Source organism: Pteropus medius, unplaced genomic scaffold (assembly GCF_902729225.1).
Source record: "Pteropus medius unplaced genomic scaffold, Ma_sr-lr_union100, whole genome shotgun sequence".
In the NCBI taxonomy this organism is placed as follows: domain Eukaryota; kingdom Metazoa; phylum Chordata; class Mammalia; order Chiroptera; family Pteropodidae; genus Pteropus; species Pteropus medius.
The window spans coordinates 673,024-685,764 of record NW_024352000.1 but is presented as its reverse complement, the minus strand read 5'-3'; the positions used below and the strand labels follow the sequence as shown (position 1 = coordinate 685,764).

Genomic DNA, 12,741 nt, shown 5'->3' with positions numbered 1-12,741 from the left:
CCTCAGAATTAGAACGGCGAGGGTGGCGCTCCCTCCCAGGGGCTCATGGAGGTGCCACAGGGACGGTCACTTTCTCGCTGCTGGCTCCGACTGGGAGCGACCCACACCCTCCCCGCGCCCGCCCTGGCTTGTAACCAGGAACAGTTCTGCCCGCCGCCCGTGCAGTGCTCAGACTCGTGCTGGCGCCTGGCCGTTTTCACTGGCTGCCCCGAGCCATGCTGGGTTTCCTGGCCTCAGCTGGTGTTTTCTCCCCGGTCCTGGGCCTCAGGCCACCTCCGGGCACATGTCTATGTGGCAGGCATTAGAGCCTGGTGTCCAGTAGGCCTAGGTTGAGGCCCCAGCTAAAACTGTGTACATCTTTAGCCAAATTCCTTTGACACTTTGAATCTGTTTCCTCCTCCGCAGGATGGGTGACACAAAAGCCACTTCCTGATACACGTGGGCAGGCAGGGCCCCCTGTGCTCCTGAAGACCGGGTGGAGCTGCCCCACCTGCAAGCCCCACAGCAGCTGTCTGCCTGGGGAACAGAGGGTCCCCCAAGCTGGCAGGTGTTCCACTGCAACTCTGTAGCCAGACCGCGAAGTTGGGCAGAGGGGGTGGCAGTGACCTAGGTCCCACGGTAGGCACCCCGACCGTGCACCAGGGTGCAGGAGGCCCCTCCGAGCCCAGCTTCGCCCTTGCAGGACACACCCTCTGCTGTGGCCAGGGGTCCTTGGTTCACACCTCAGGCGGGAGACGGAGAGCCCCTTTATTAGGCCAAGAGTGGCTGTGAATACACTTTTACAGGGCTCCTCCCGGTACGGGACCGAAAGCATTGAAGGGCGCGAACATCGGGCATGGAGTGGGCGTGGCCTCAGACCTCCCAAGGGGATGGCTGTGCAATATCTGCCTGGGAGACTGTCAGCCCACTCAGGCAGTCCCCGGGGACCGAGGCCCCTCATCCCCGCCTGGACGTGCACCCAAACACCAGGGCAGGGCCTCCCGAGCCCACCTCCTCTGCTCTGCCTCCCACCTGCTTTCCTTCCTGTCCTGTTCCACCCCCCCACCCCCCACCGAGGATCCTGAGAGGAAACAGCCTCCCTAGGGAGAGTCCTGGAAGTCAGCCTGACCCCGGGGGGACTCGGGCCGGGAACTCGTATATAAATATGTAGGCTGTGTGTACGTCCCATAAACATGTCCGCGGCTGTGCGTGTTCATGCGCACTCAGGAGGGTGGCCGGCAGCGCCGCTGTGCCTGGACCGTGAGCTCCCCGCCCGCGTCAGGCCTGGCCTGGCTCCCGAGGGCTGTCACTTGAAGTCGAGAGTCCAGGTGTTGGGGACGTAGAGGGACTGGGTCTGGCGGGCCCGCCGAGGGGTGGCATTGAGGGCGTCCACACTCCTGCGGCTGGAGCACACAACGTCGGCCACGAAGCTGGTGCAGTCACTGCAGACGTCTTTCAGCATGCGGCCATGGGCGTACATGTGCGGGAACTCCTCCTCCACGCCGCGCCACGGCGGCCCCTGCAGGGACCTGATGGGGGGAAGGGCCGTCAGGGGCCGCCCTCGGCCCCCGTCCACTCCCCCACCCTGCATCAGGCGTCCAGGCTTTGGAGTGAACGTGCTGGACAAAATGCACCTGGCGCCAGCTGTTCCTGGAGAGGGGGCCTGGGCCCCGGCCACCCGCTCGCTTTCCGTCTCATACTGCTCAGTCCCCAGGACCCCCCAGGTTGCTGTGCCTCAAAACTGCGTTGGATTTGTTTCCTGGGGGCATCCCAGCCACTAAGCCGCCCCTGCACACGCCAGCAGAGAGCACGGGGACGCACTGGAAGCCACCTCTCCGTGCTGGCACGCTTCTGGCGGTTGACGTCCTCTGCGGACTCTCAAAGCCCAGCGTGTAGACAGGTATGTGTGCAAGCTTCTTAGAAGGCATCTTCATCTACAATACAGAGGACACGTGGACACAGGCACCCACAGACACAGTCCAGGCATGCACCCCCGGGGACCACGCCTGCCCTGGGTCGTGTGGCAGCAGGGGCAAGCCTGGAGGCCACCCTTTGCCCCTGAGGGCTCACCGGACGCCCTGCGTGCCCGGTCTGAGTGCGCGTGCCTCCTTCCCCGCAGCCACTCCTGGAGGCCTCCTGGCAGCACCCTAGACACGTGCGGGAGGCTCGCCGCTGACGGGGGAGAGGGGTAGATCCGTCCCCCGCCCAGTGACAGGCTGCGAAGGGTTTGAAAACAGCGGTGCCGGAAATCCCTCTAAAGCAGATTCTGGTTTCTGGGCTGAGGCACAATGGGGTGACACACGTCTAACCGTCATGAGCCACTTATCTCAGTGTATGTGTGGGTACGCAGACACCCACACTGCTCTAAAGGCCTCTCCGGGATGTCGTGGCGTTGAGGGGGTGGGACTTGTAGAGGGGACGGGAGGGGTTTCTTGGAACCATCCCGATAAGGAATGCTAAGGAAGGCCACCTACAAGGGGCTAAAACCTGCACAACCTCGTGATGTGTAGGAAGGGATCCTGCCCAGAGGGAGGAGGTGACTGACAAGTGACTAGTGAGGGTGGGGTGGTCTCACAGGAGGCGGCAGAGCCCCGTGCCACCCTGCCACCCGCCACTCCTGGACAAGCCATCAGGCAGTAGGACACCTGAGACACCTGGGGGCCTCACTCGGACGCCAAGTGATCCTCACCTTTATGCTACAGGAAGTACAGACGGCTCTGGAAGGGAAAAAAGGGAGGAGCGTCAGCTGTGACGAGGCCACGGAGACAGCTGCCTGTGGCCTCCGTGTCCCCAGCACGGTTGCCAGGCCAGTCGGTCCCTGCCCTGCGCTGGCTCCTGGCTACTTCGGCATTTTGCTTCCATCTTACTCTAGAATCTCACTTTTCCTTCACTCAGTTCTACATCTGGTCCGCTTCTGACCGTCCTGGCTCCTTCGCAGGATGTCCCCCGGCCTCCATGCTGGGGTGTGCCCACTTCCCACCAAAGAGTGCCATCTAGCCAGAGGGGCCCTGGTCGAGGGGCTCAGCTTTGAGCAGCAATGCACATTTTTTTATTCCCCACACCTGGTTTCAAAAGTAAATACCTTCTTGTAAAAATCCGAACAATATAACTGTGACTTAGACAAAGACGCTCTGCTCCCCTAAAGCCCACCCTGATGCAGCCGCTAGTGATGCAGCCGCTAGTGATGCAGCCTTCACGCTCCCTATGGAAGCACATACTAACAAAAGCGCGCGTTTAAAATAAAAATAAGCAAAATGCACCAAGAGCTCTTCTCCACATTAATACACGTTGTCCAAGTTCATTTCTTAAAACAAGAGCCATGTTCTCTTGCGTGGATGTCCCACGATTCATCTGTCATCAACAAACCTGAGTTAATTTTATTGCACTGTGGTCAGGGAACAGACTTTGTGTGACTTGAGTCCGTTTACATTTTTGAGACTTGTTTTCTGACCCAGAATATGGAATATTTTGGTGAATGTCTGTGTATTCTGCTGCTGTTTCTTCCATGTATAAATGTCAATTAGATCAAGATGGTCGATAGTGTGGTTCAGATCTTCCACATCCTTAGCTTTTTTCCTGTCTACGAGTTTTATCAATTGTTGAGAAAAGAGTATTGGAATCTCTCGTTGTAATTGCGGATTTCCCTGTTTTCCCTGCAGCCTCATCTGTTTTTGCTCCGTAGGTTTTGAATCTCTGTTGTCAGGTTCGGTGTTTCCCCCGTCTCCTCTGGTAACAGCCTCTGCTCGCAATCTGCTTCCTGTGATGTGAACGTAGTGACTCGAGCTCTCTTTACGCGGTGTCGGCACAGTGTCGGCACGGTGTCATCTTCCTCCACCCTCCTGTTAACCGGGTGGTGTCTTTTTAGTTAAAGTACATGCCTTGTAGGTAGCAGATCATCTTGCTTTCCAGGATCAGTCTTGGAAACTCTGCCTTTTAACTATGTTGTTCAGACCATTTATAGTTAATGCGATTATTGAAACCGTTGGGTTTAAGTCCATCATCTTGCTGTTTGTTTTCTTGTGGTCCTACTTGTTCTCGTTCCCTTTTCCTTTTTCTGACTTCTGTATTAACGAAGTAGCGTATGATTTCATTTTACCTTCTTCACTCACTTATAAGCTAGTCCTCCATTTTGTTATTTTAGTGGTTGCTTTTGGGCTTACAGTATGTGTCTTTAGCCTATCGCAGTCTACCTTCGAGTAATATTTACCACTTCGTGCAGAGGATAAGAAACTCGCAATTGTACATTTCTGATGTCCCCCGCTCCCTGGCCTTGATGCTGTCGTTACGATAACTTTTTATTTACAGATATGTTCTAAGCCTCAACATACGTTGTTATTAAATTTTTTTACAAGCTTGGTAATCTTTGGATGCCAGACACTGAATTTTTTGTTGTTGTTGGGTGCTAGTTGTTGGTTTACCTTTTAAAGAGTTATAAGAAAATAACGTCATGTTTGTCTAAGTAGTTGCTGCTTCTGTCACTCTTCAGTCTTTTGTGTGGATTCAGATTCCCACGTGGTGTCACTTTCCTTCTATGTGAAGGAGCTTGTTTAACCTTTGTGGTAGTGTGAGTCTGCTGGCTTTTGTATTTCTGGAAATGTTTTTAGTTGTGTCTCTGTTTCTGAAACATATACTTGCTGGATATGAATTCTTTCAGCGCTTGGGGGATGTTCCACTGTCTTCCTGCTTGCCTCCTTTTGATGAAAAGTCTGCAGTCACCTCTGTCTGTCCTCTGCACATATCATGTCTTTGTGTACTGGCCGATTTTAAGAATTTTTCTTTATCACTGATTTTGATTAATATGTGCCTTGGTGTGATTTTATTCATGTTTCTTTTTACTTGGGACTCATTGAGCTTCTTGTGGGTTTATATTTCTCATCAAATTTTAAAACTTTTCTAGCTTATTTCTTTAAATGCGTTCTTTGTGCACCGCTTCTCCTTTGGAGATGTTAAAAATAAGGTTTCTTGACATTATCCCATAACTCACGACACCTTTTTCATTTTTAGAATTCTGTCTTTTCTTGGTATTTGTATAGTTTCTATCGCTACGTCTTAGAGTTCACTGACCTTTTCTTCTGCATGTTGTTCTGGATGTCTAACCTGCCATTAATATCACCCGGAGTAAATGTCATCCCAAACACTCCAGTGTTCATGTCTAGAAGTCTGATCTGTGTCTTCTTTGTATCTTCCAGGTCTCTCAGAACTTTCTGAACATATGCAGTCCAAAGCTTTCACTGTCCTCATCTGCTAATTCTCACATCTGCTTCAGTTCTGGCTGATTTTGACCGAGTTCCTCATCGTGGGTCATGTCTTCCTGCTTCTCAATGTGCCTGCTGTTATCTTGCTGGGTGCTGGATATTTTTATTCTTGTTCTTGAGCTCTGTTCTGGGAAGCAGTTAACATGCTCGGGAACAGTTCGGTCGTTTCAGGTCTTGCTTTTGTGATTTGTTAGGTCTGGAGCAATGCTCAGGTTACATACTTACTCCCCACTAGTGAGGCAAGATGTTCTGTGTCTTCCACTCAGTAGCCATGAGTTACATTCCCACTGTGGCTGGTGGGAGCAGATACCATCCCTGTCACTATTCCTTTGAACCTTTAGGACAGCGTCAGTAAATTTTTTCTGTAAAGGGTGATTTGGTAAATGCTTTAGGTGTGGCAAAATGAACGACATAAATAAATAGGTGAGTCTGTGTCCCCATAAAACAGGCAATGAGCCATTTGTGGCCCATGGCATCTGCCAGTCCCTGCTTCAGGGTGATTTTTCCGGCTTTCAGTACTTTGCTTGCAGGTACATGCTGACCGATACCCCGCTGAACTCTCGGGGGACCCACAGCACATCTCTGAGGCTCTCTCTGGAAGTCTGCATGGGCTCCAGCTGCCCTGGTCTCCCTGGGCCCTCAGCTCATGCCTGGAGGCAGCCACAGGGCTCACCCACCTTCCTGCCGTTTGTCGCCTGATGTCCACTGTCCTCAAAGGCATTGTTCCATGCTTGTTGCCTTTTGTTTTTATTCTCATTTTTTTTTGGTTATTTCAGGTGGAAGGTGCCTGTTACCCCACCTTGGCTGAAAGTAGGAGCCCCTTAGCTATTAAAATTAAATTACATTAAATTAAAAATTCTGTTCCTTAGTTGCATGAGCCATGATGCATGATATGACAGGAGGTTCTGCTGGACAGTGCTGTCCTAGAGGCTCCTTACCTCGTCCTTCCCTTAATTGACAGCCAAGCTGTTTGCAGAAGGCTCACCTCTTGCAGAAGAGACAGGTCGGCGGCCAGGAGAACAGCGGGAACTTGGTCCGGCAGCAGCAGCAGATCTGTAAGAAAGGCCTTGCTAGAGGCCAGTCTTGTCCGCACCTCGCCAGGCCCAGCCCCGCCCGCAGCCGGACTCCCGCAGAGAGGGCAGGCCGCGGGGCCGGGCCGCCTCACCTTCCCCTTCTTCAGGCTATTGAAGAGCTCCTTGTTCTGCAGAAACTTCTCCATCTCGGCCTTCACCAGCACCCGGCGCACGTCCATCACCTCCTCCACCGTCAGAGCAAGGCTCTCCACGGGGTGGCTGAACTCCTGGCGGGAGGGTCCAGGGGTTGGTGCCCATTCCAGGCTCAGGTGCAAGACCTTCCGGGAGCCTCTCCACGAGCCCCTCCCCGCACCCGACGACCACGCCTTCTGCCTGGCCTCAGTCTACCCAGGCTCAGCACTTCCTAAAATGCCCTGGCCCTCACCTCACCACGCCTGGGGCCCCACGAGCCCCACGGCCTCCGTGAGGGGTCTTGCTGCTGTGGGCAGAGCTCCATGGCCTCGCCCTGCCCAGCTGTTCGGCCGGCCTTGGCCCCTGGACAACCACACTGTTCATGCGAGCCTTCGGCTCATCCTGTTTACAGTGCTCCCAGACCTGCATGTCCGCCTCCTGCCTTGTCCCCCACCTGCACACACACACCTCAGCCAACCAGAACCAAACAGGGTCCCCAGGTCCAGCGCCCCTCCTCCAAGAACCTCCTCCCCGGCAGCTGAGGGCCCTGGGACCCTCCTGTACCTGCCTCACTCAGTGCTCACCGCTCAGGGGGCTGAGTGTGCCCGCCTGCAGGTAGCACGTGTCCGACTTGTCGTCACCACCCACCCTTTGGGCCATCACGGTGAGTACAATTCCCGTCCCTTAGAGCCCAGCTTAGAACGTGGCTTCTTGAAGCCTCAGCTCCTCCTCAGCAAAGTGCGGCTGTCCTTCGGCCCCATCGAGGGAATGTGGAGGTCCGTCAGCGCCATGCCCAGCACCAAGGCGGAACTGAGCGACTGAGATGAGGCAGTGGGAGCATGCCACGATGACAGGAGTCCTGTTTCCGATTTTCCGTGGATTACCCTGTGCAGGGTTGCTGAGTACATCCTACTGTGTGACCCTGGGGACAGTTCTCCACTCTGGCCTGAAGCATCAGGTCCTCCGGCTTCTGATGTCTACTTCCAATGGCTTGGTGATGCTGTTTGTATTTGAGCAACACCCTACAGATACTACACTAACAGCAAACTTGGCCAAGAGATCTTATGTTGGGTGCAAAGGGGCCAGCAGGCTGTTCCTGGGACTGGGCCCTGAGCATGTGCTCAGACTGGGGACGAGGCCACTGGGGTCTGCCGAGGTTTGACAGCCAGACCTCTCAGAAAGCCCTCTCAAGACCTGGGACTGACACCATGGGACTTGTCACTTTAAAATATGTCCCCCATTCCTCGATATATTTCTCTTCAAGAAGTGGTCCCCAGAGAATAGACTTAGTGACTCAATTTTAATGAACAGATTAAGATGAAAATGACAGTGTCATTTCAGAGACTTGGTCGTAAAGACACTGTGGCCTCTGCCTGGCCATGTGCTCTGGGGGACCAGCCACCATATTGTGAGGACACTCAGGCTGCCCATGGAGGGTCCACGTGGGGCGGAGCGGAGACCGCTGCCCACAGCTCTCCCGCCTTGGGAGGGCCCTGCAGCCCCCTGAGCCTCCAGATGAGATGGCAGCGCTGGCTGACACTCCAGCTGCAACCCCTCGAGGGGACTGAGCTGGGCCACCCTGCCGAGCCACCTCGGGGTTCCGAACCCTTAGCGTGAGATGATAACAGCTTGCTGTTTTAAGCTGCTGAGTTCGGGGCGATTGTCCATGCAGCAGTGATGACAAGCACAGCACTCAAAAGGCAGGCGTTGCATGTAGCTGGGGATCAGCAGCGACCCTCCTCGTGTCTGTGCAGCACTGACCCTCCCCAGAGCATTTTAACGTCTCTCATTTGAGCTTCCTGATTAAACTTTGAGGAAATGACGACAAAGACCATGCCACCGACAGCTCTCCACGTGCTGGCAAGGTGCCTAGTGGCTCCCCGGCACCCTCACTATGGTCCCACACCAGCACTCAGTTCCAAGTGCGCCCCTGAAGTACCAACAAGTGTCAGCTCTACACAATCACAAGTCAGACAGTTTCACGGCAGAGAGGGTAAGCTGTGCAGTGGCAGAGTCGAGACCGGAGCCCAGGCCTCGACCCGATGGAACTGCTCTCCCATGACATCACGAAGCCTTGGAGGCACAGGGCGCCCGGGTCTGTCCCCTGCCTAAGCCAGAGAGCTGGGGCTGAGAAGATCAGACACAGGTGTCCTCTGAGCAAGGTCCTTCTGTCCCGGGGGCCGCAGTGCCCAAAAGGCCCAGAAGGCGGCAGCACAGACCAGCCTCCCAGACGCAGAGGCTCAAGTGCAGACCCAGCAGCCCCACTGAAGGCTGTGGATGGAGCCTGGTACTGAGGAGGGTGACAGTGTGTGCTCAGGAGGCACCCCCACCCCAGCCACCCCGGATGGCAATGCTTCCCTCACTCACCAGCCACAGGTGACTGGTGTCTGGGGCCACAGAGGCCTCTGGCCTGTCTTCTGCTGAGCCCAAGTCACCATGTTGGGAGGAGCTGGGGTCAGGCTGGGACTGGACGCTCACAGGGGAGAAGCCTGGAGGAAGAGCACGGAGGCCTTGTCAGGACGACCGGGCAGAATGCTAGTGTGGGGGGCGGTGCCCGGGGGACGAGTGAGACGGCCTGCCAGGCGGCAGGGGACAGCGGGGGTTTCATGGTGTTCGGGGGTGGGTTAACCAGGCAGAGGTCACGTGGAGAGCGTGTCACCCACGCCAGGGGCCAATGCAATGCAGCAAGCCTTAGGGACCCCTGAAGGGGTCTGAGGCCCACAAACGAGCCAACAGCGGGAGCCCCACGGCGGCTGCAGTGCAGGCCAAGCAAACCACAGGCGGTGCCGGCCACGTGGCACCTTCCTGCTCTGCTGGCCCCACGCCCTGCACTTTACACCGGAGAACTGCTGTGTGCACGGTGCTCCGTCCTGCTCGACGGGTCAGGAGAGTGAGGCTCCAACAGGATACGAATCACAGGACCGGTGAGGGGCGCAGCCTACACTGGACCTCAAGCAGTGCAGCCCCAGAGCCCACTCCCTGGACCACCAGGCAGGGGGCCTGGAGTGGAATGGACGCATCTCCATGGACAGAAACAAACGAAGAAAAACTAGAAGGCTCTGTCGGTCATCCATCTGTCCATCTGTCCCTCTGTCCCCCATCCTCCAACTGCCACCTGTCCATCTCCCCACCCACCCAGCTTGCTGCTATATACCAGCATGTTAACAGTGATTATCTCTATAAGAGGATTGTGGGAATTTTTGAACAGTTTTAAAATATGTTTACAGTAAATATGGACTACGAGTCTAGTAAAGACACTTTCAAGTTGGAGAAGTGGGGTGTGCCTGCCCGAGGTGATGAGGGCCGTCTGGGCTTGAACGTTAGGCACCCTTGTGCAGGACGAGCTCTGTACCCTCGGGAAGGCAAGGGGCTCTGCACCCACAGGACAGCGGCAAGGAAGACGGGGTGAGGCAGCACTTGCCCGGCTCCTGGGCGCAGGGCCTCCAGGCGTGCATGCTGCCCGCACGGACCCGACGTGGCTCCGAGCCTCCGGGGGGCTGAGTGGCCGGCTGCAGGCCTGCAAGCGCTTCGCTCCGGAGCTGGTCAAGGTCGTGCTCTGAGAAAGAGCGGTCTCGCTTCAGTGTCACCTCCCCGCATGGGGACTCTTCCTCCTGCGGACACACCAGACCCAGCCCGACCCTAACCACTCTGCCTGCCCATGCCCGGGCCAAGGCGCAGGACACGCGGTGCTGCTGGGTCCACGGAGGCCACCGGGCCATCCTCCACCCACTGCCCAGCCGGTCCTCTGGACAGTGGAAGGCAAGTGCCCCCCCACCAAACCAAAGCCTTCCCTGCAGCCTCCAGGCAGTACAGGGAGGACAGGTCTGGTGTCAGGCAGAGCCCCCTGAGATGGCCACCGCCCTGGTGCTCCCGGCTCAGAGGGCAGCCAGGACAAGGCGGGAGGCCGCGCTGGGACGGGAGCTTTCCACGCCCACCAGGGGGCGCCCGCTCCCAGCCCCAGGAAGCCCGACAGCTCCATTTCAGCCTTTCCGGTGCTAGGGGCACAGGGCTCGGAGCCCCCGAGACAGGGGAGGGTCCTGGAGCCCCCATGCTCGCCCCCAGGGCAGGCCCAGCCCCATAGCAGGCCACCGGCTTCACAGGCCGGCACCACCGGAGGCCCGTGCAGTGGGCCCCACGCAGCTGTTTCTCACGTCCTCGTCCCCGACCCCCGGCCTCTCCTGTGGGCTCTGACCTCAGACGTGTTCATCTCCTCCATCTCTGCCAAGGTGGGCGCTTTGAGCAGGACCCGGGGCCGCGGGCGTGAGGCGCCGCTTCCCGCATCCGTGGTGGACAGGTTGATGCAGGAAGTGGACTTGACGTCCCCAGAGCAGGCGTTGAGGATGCAGGGCAGAGAGCCGAACTCTGGGAGAGGCAAGGAGGTGAGGGGGGCGCCGGGAACTGAGGGGGGGCGGGCGAGGGAGGGCGTCACTCGCTCACCCCGGCCGCCCCAGCGTTCGGCCCCCACTGGGCGCAGCCTCCGCTCCTGCTTGATCTCCTCCAAGATCTTCTCGTGCAGGGTCCTCTGCTTCTGGGGTACGGGGCGGAGCCTCCGCTCGGAGACCTGCAGGGGCGTGGCAGCACGGTAGGGGGCGCCAGACCCGGCCCACCGCAGCAGGGAGCAGATGGGAGTCCAGCCCAGGACAGAGCCCGGGCAGCTCCCCCAGCAGAACCGCTGGGCTGCCCTTTCGTGGGGAGCGGGAAGGGGGAGACATGGAGCAGTACCTGCTTCAGGGGGGGCCGGGAGCGGATAAAGTCCAGGATGAGCTCATGGGCATCCTTCTTCACCCTAGGAGGGATGTCCCCATCCACCTGTGAGGAGGGTGGGGAGGCAGAGCCTGAGACCCCATGGCCGTCCGCTGGGGCCGCAGGGCCCCTCAGCCTGGCCGTCACGCCAGCCTCCCTTTCAGAGGCTGCCCAGTGTGGCCCCCGGGACCTGGCACCACCAGCAGCTGCCCTGACTCTCAGATGCTCCACGTGGAAATGGGGCCGATGGCGCCCACCTCACAGGTCATCACAAGAACAAAACGAACTTGCGCATTTAACATTCTGAGGGCCATGCCAGCGCGGGGCTACGCGAGCATTCACGGGACACCCCACGGCCTCGGAGCCCTGCCTGCCCCCTCCTGCCCTCGTCACACTGTGGCCCGGATGTGGCTCCGCTGGACCAGCACACGGGTCAGGGATGCAGAGCCGCGGCGGGAGGGAGGCGGGGGCGTCTGCCCAGCTCACCATGACCTTGCGCAGCTTGTAGTTCCTGGCACGGATGTCCTGCATGAGCATCTCGAAGGGAGTCAGCTGGAACTCGGTGGGCAGCGGGTTGAACTCCTGCTCCTGCACCTTCTTCAGCTTCACCCCGTGGCGGAGCTCCCGCATGAGCTGGACCCAGAGGCGGGCCTAGCCCGACGAGATGCAAATGGCCCTCAGCCCCGGGAGGGGTCCAGGCCCAGGCCCAGGCCCAGCAGGCACGGGCTCCCCGCGTCCGGGCTGGGGCCGCTCTTACCCAGTCCGCATGCCCCAGGTTGTCCAGCTCCGCCTGGGGCTGCTCCGCCTGCGGCTCATCCTCCCGAAGCTTCTGCAGCATCTGTCAGTCCAGAAGAAGGTGGCGAAATGGCAGCTGAGGGATGTGGGCACCCTGCCCGTCGTCCATCTGAATACCCCCTGCCACATGGGCTGCAATTCCAGCAGCCGCAACAGGGACAAGGGGTCCCTTTGGCCAAGGCTTTGGGGCTCAGAAAGGTGCCTGGGGAAACTACACCAGCAGCCTTGGATCCACACGGGACACTGCTGTCCCATCGGCCATCTCAGGCCGCCTCTCCTGGGCAAGGGCAGGGGTGTGAGCATGGCACCCACACAGCCTCCTCACCTGGCCCACACACCCTGGTGGGGCGCCAGGACCCCAAGGGTGGCAGGGCAGGCACGGAGGCTGGTCTCCCTCACCCGCAGAGCGTTCTCCTCCAGACCTCGGCGCACAGGGCGCTTCCCGAGGAACGCCTGCCCCAGCCCCTTCTCCTGGGCCACACGCACCCACCCCCGAGAACACCCATGGCCACTGCTCTGCACTTGACTCCACCTGCTGTTTCACATCTACCTGCTTCTTTAGTTGTTGTCTGGACTATTGCTCCATGAGGCCACGACCACATTTTCTGATTGTTTTTTCCTCACCTTAGTATTCCTGGGTCCTAGCATAGTGTGTGACACATGCTAGGTCTCCAGTGTTGGTTGATTGAATGAATGAATAGATGAATGATAAATGGAGGATGGGAAGACAGATGAATAATAATGGATGGAGGGAGGGAGGGTTG

General features: G+C 57.8%; 1 protein-coding gene across 5 annotated transcripts in view; it reads right to left on the bottom strand.

Moving 5' to 3' along the window:
• Window positions 1–728: 728 nt before the first annotated feature.
• Window positions 729–12,741, bottom strand: part of SPIRE2 (spire type actin nucleation factor 2) — a 27,594-nt gene continuing 15,581 nt past the window's right edge. For 3 of the 5 annotated variants that reach the window (XM_039846580.1, XM_039846576.1, XM_039846579.1), the window contains exons 4-15: window positions 11,940–12,020; window positions 11,669–11,833; window positions 11,162–11,248; window positions 10,877–11,000; window positions 10,632–10,801; window positions 9,861–10,050; window positions 8,807–8,928; window positions 6,400–6,534; window positions 6,220–6,287; window positions 2,669–2,696; window positions 1,714–1,913; window positions 729–1,508 (exon numbers count right to left, since the gene is read on the bottom strand). In XM_039846580.1, coding sequence (XP_039702514.1) covers window positions 1,286–1,508; window positions 1,714–1,913; window positions 2,669–2,696; window positions 6,220–6,287; window positions 6,400–6,534; window positions 8,807–8,928; window positions 9,861–10,050; window positions 10,632–10,801; window positions 10,877–11,000; window positions 11,162–11,248; window positions 11,669–11,833; window positions 11,940–12,020 — 1,593 coding nt within the window. In that variant the 3' untranslated portion in view covers window positions 729–1,285. The remainder of the gene's footprint in view (window positions 1,509–1,713; window positions 1,914–2,668; window positions 2,697–6,219; window positions 6,288–6,399; window positions 6,535–8,806; window positions 8,929–9,860; window positions 10,051–10,631; window positions 10,802–10,876; window positions 11,001–11,161; window positions 11,249–11,668; window positions 11,834–11,939; window positions 12,021–12,741) is intronic. The other 2 variants (XM_039846577.1, XM_039846578.1) reach the window with 2 other exon arrangements.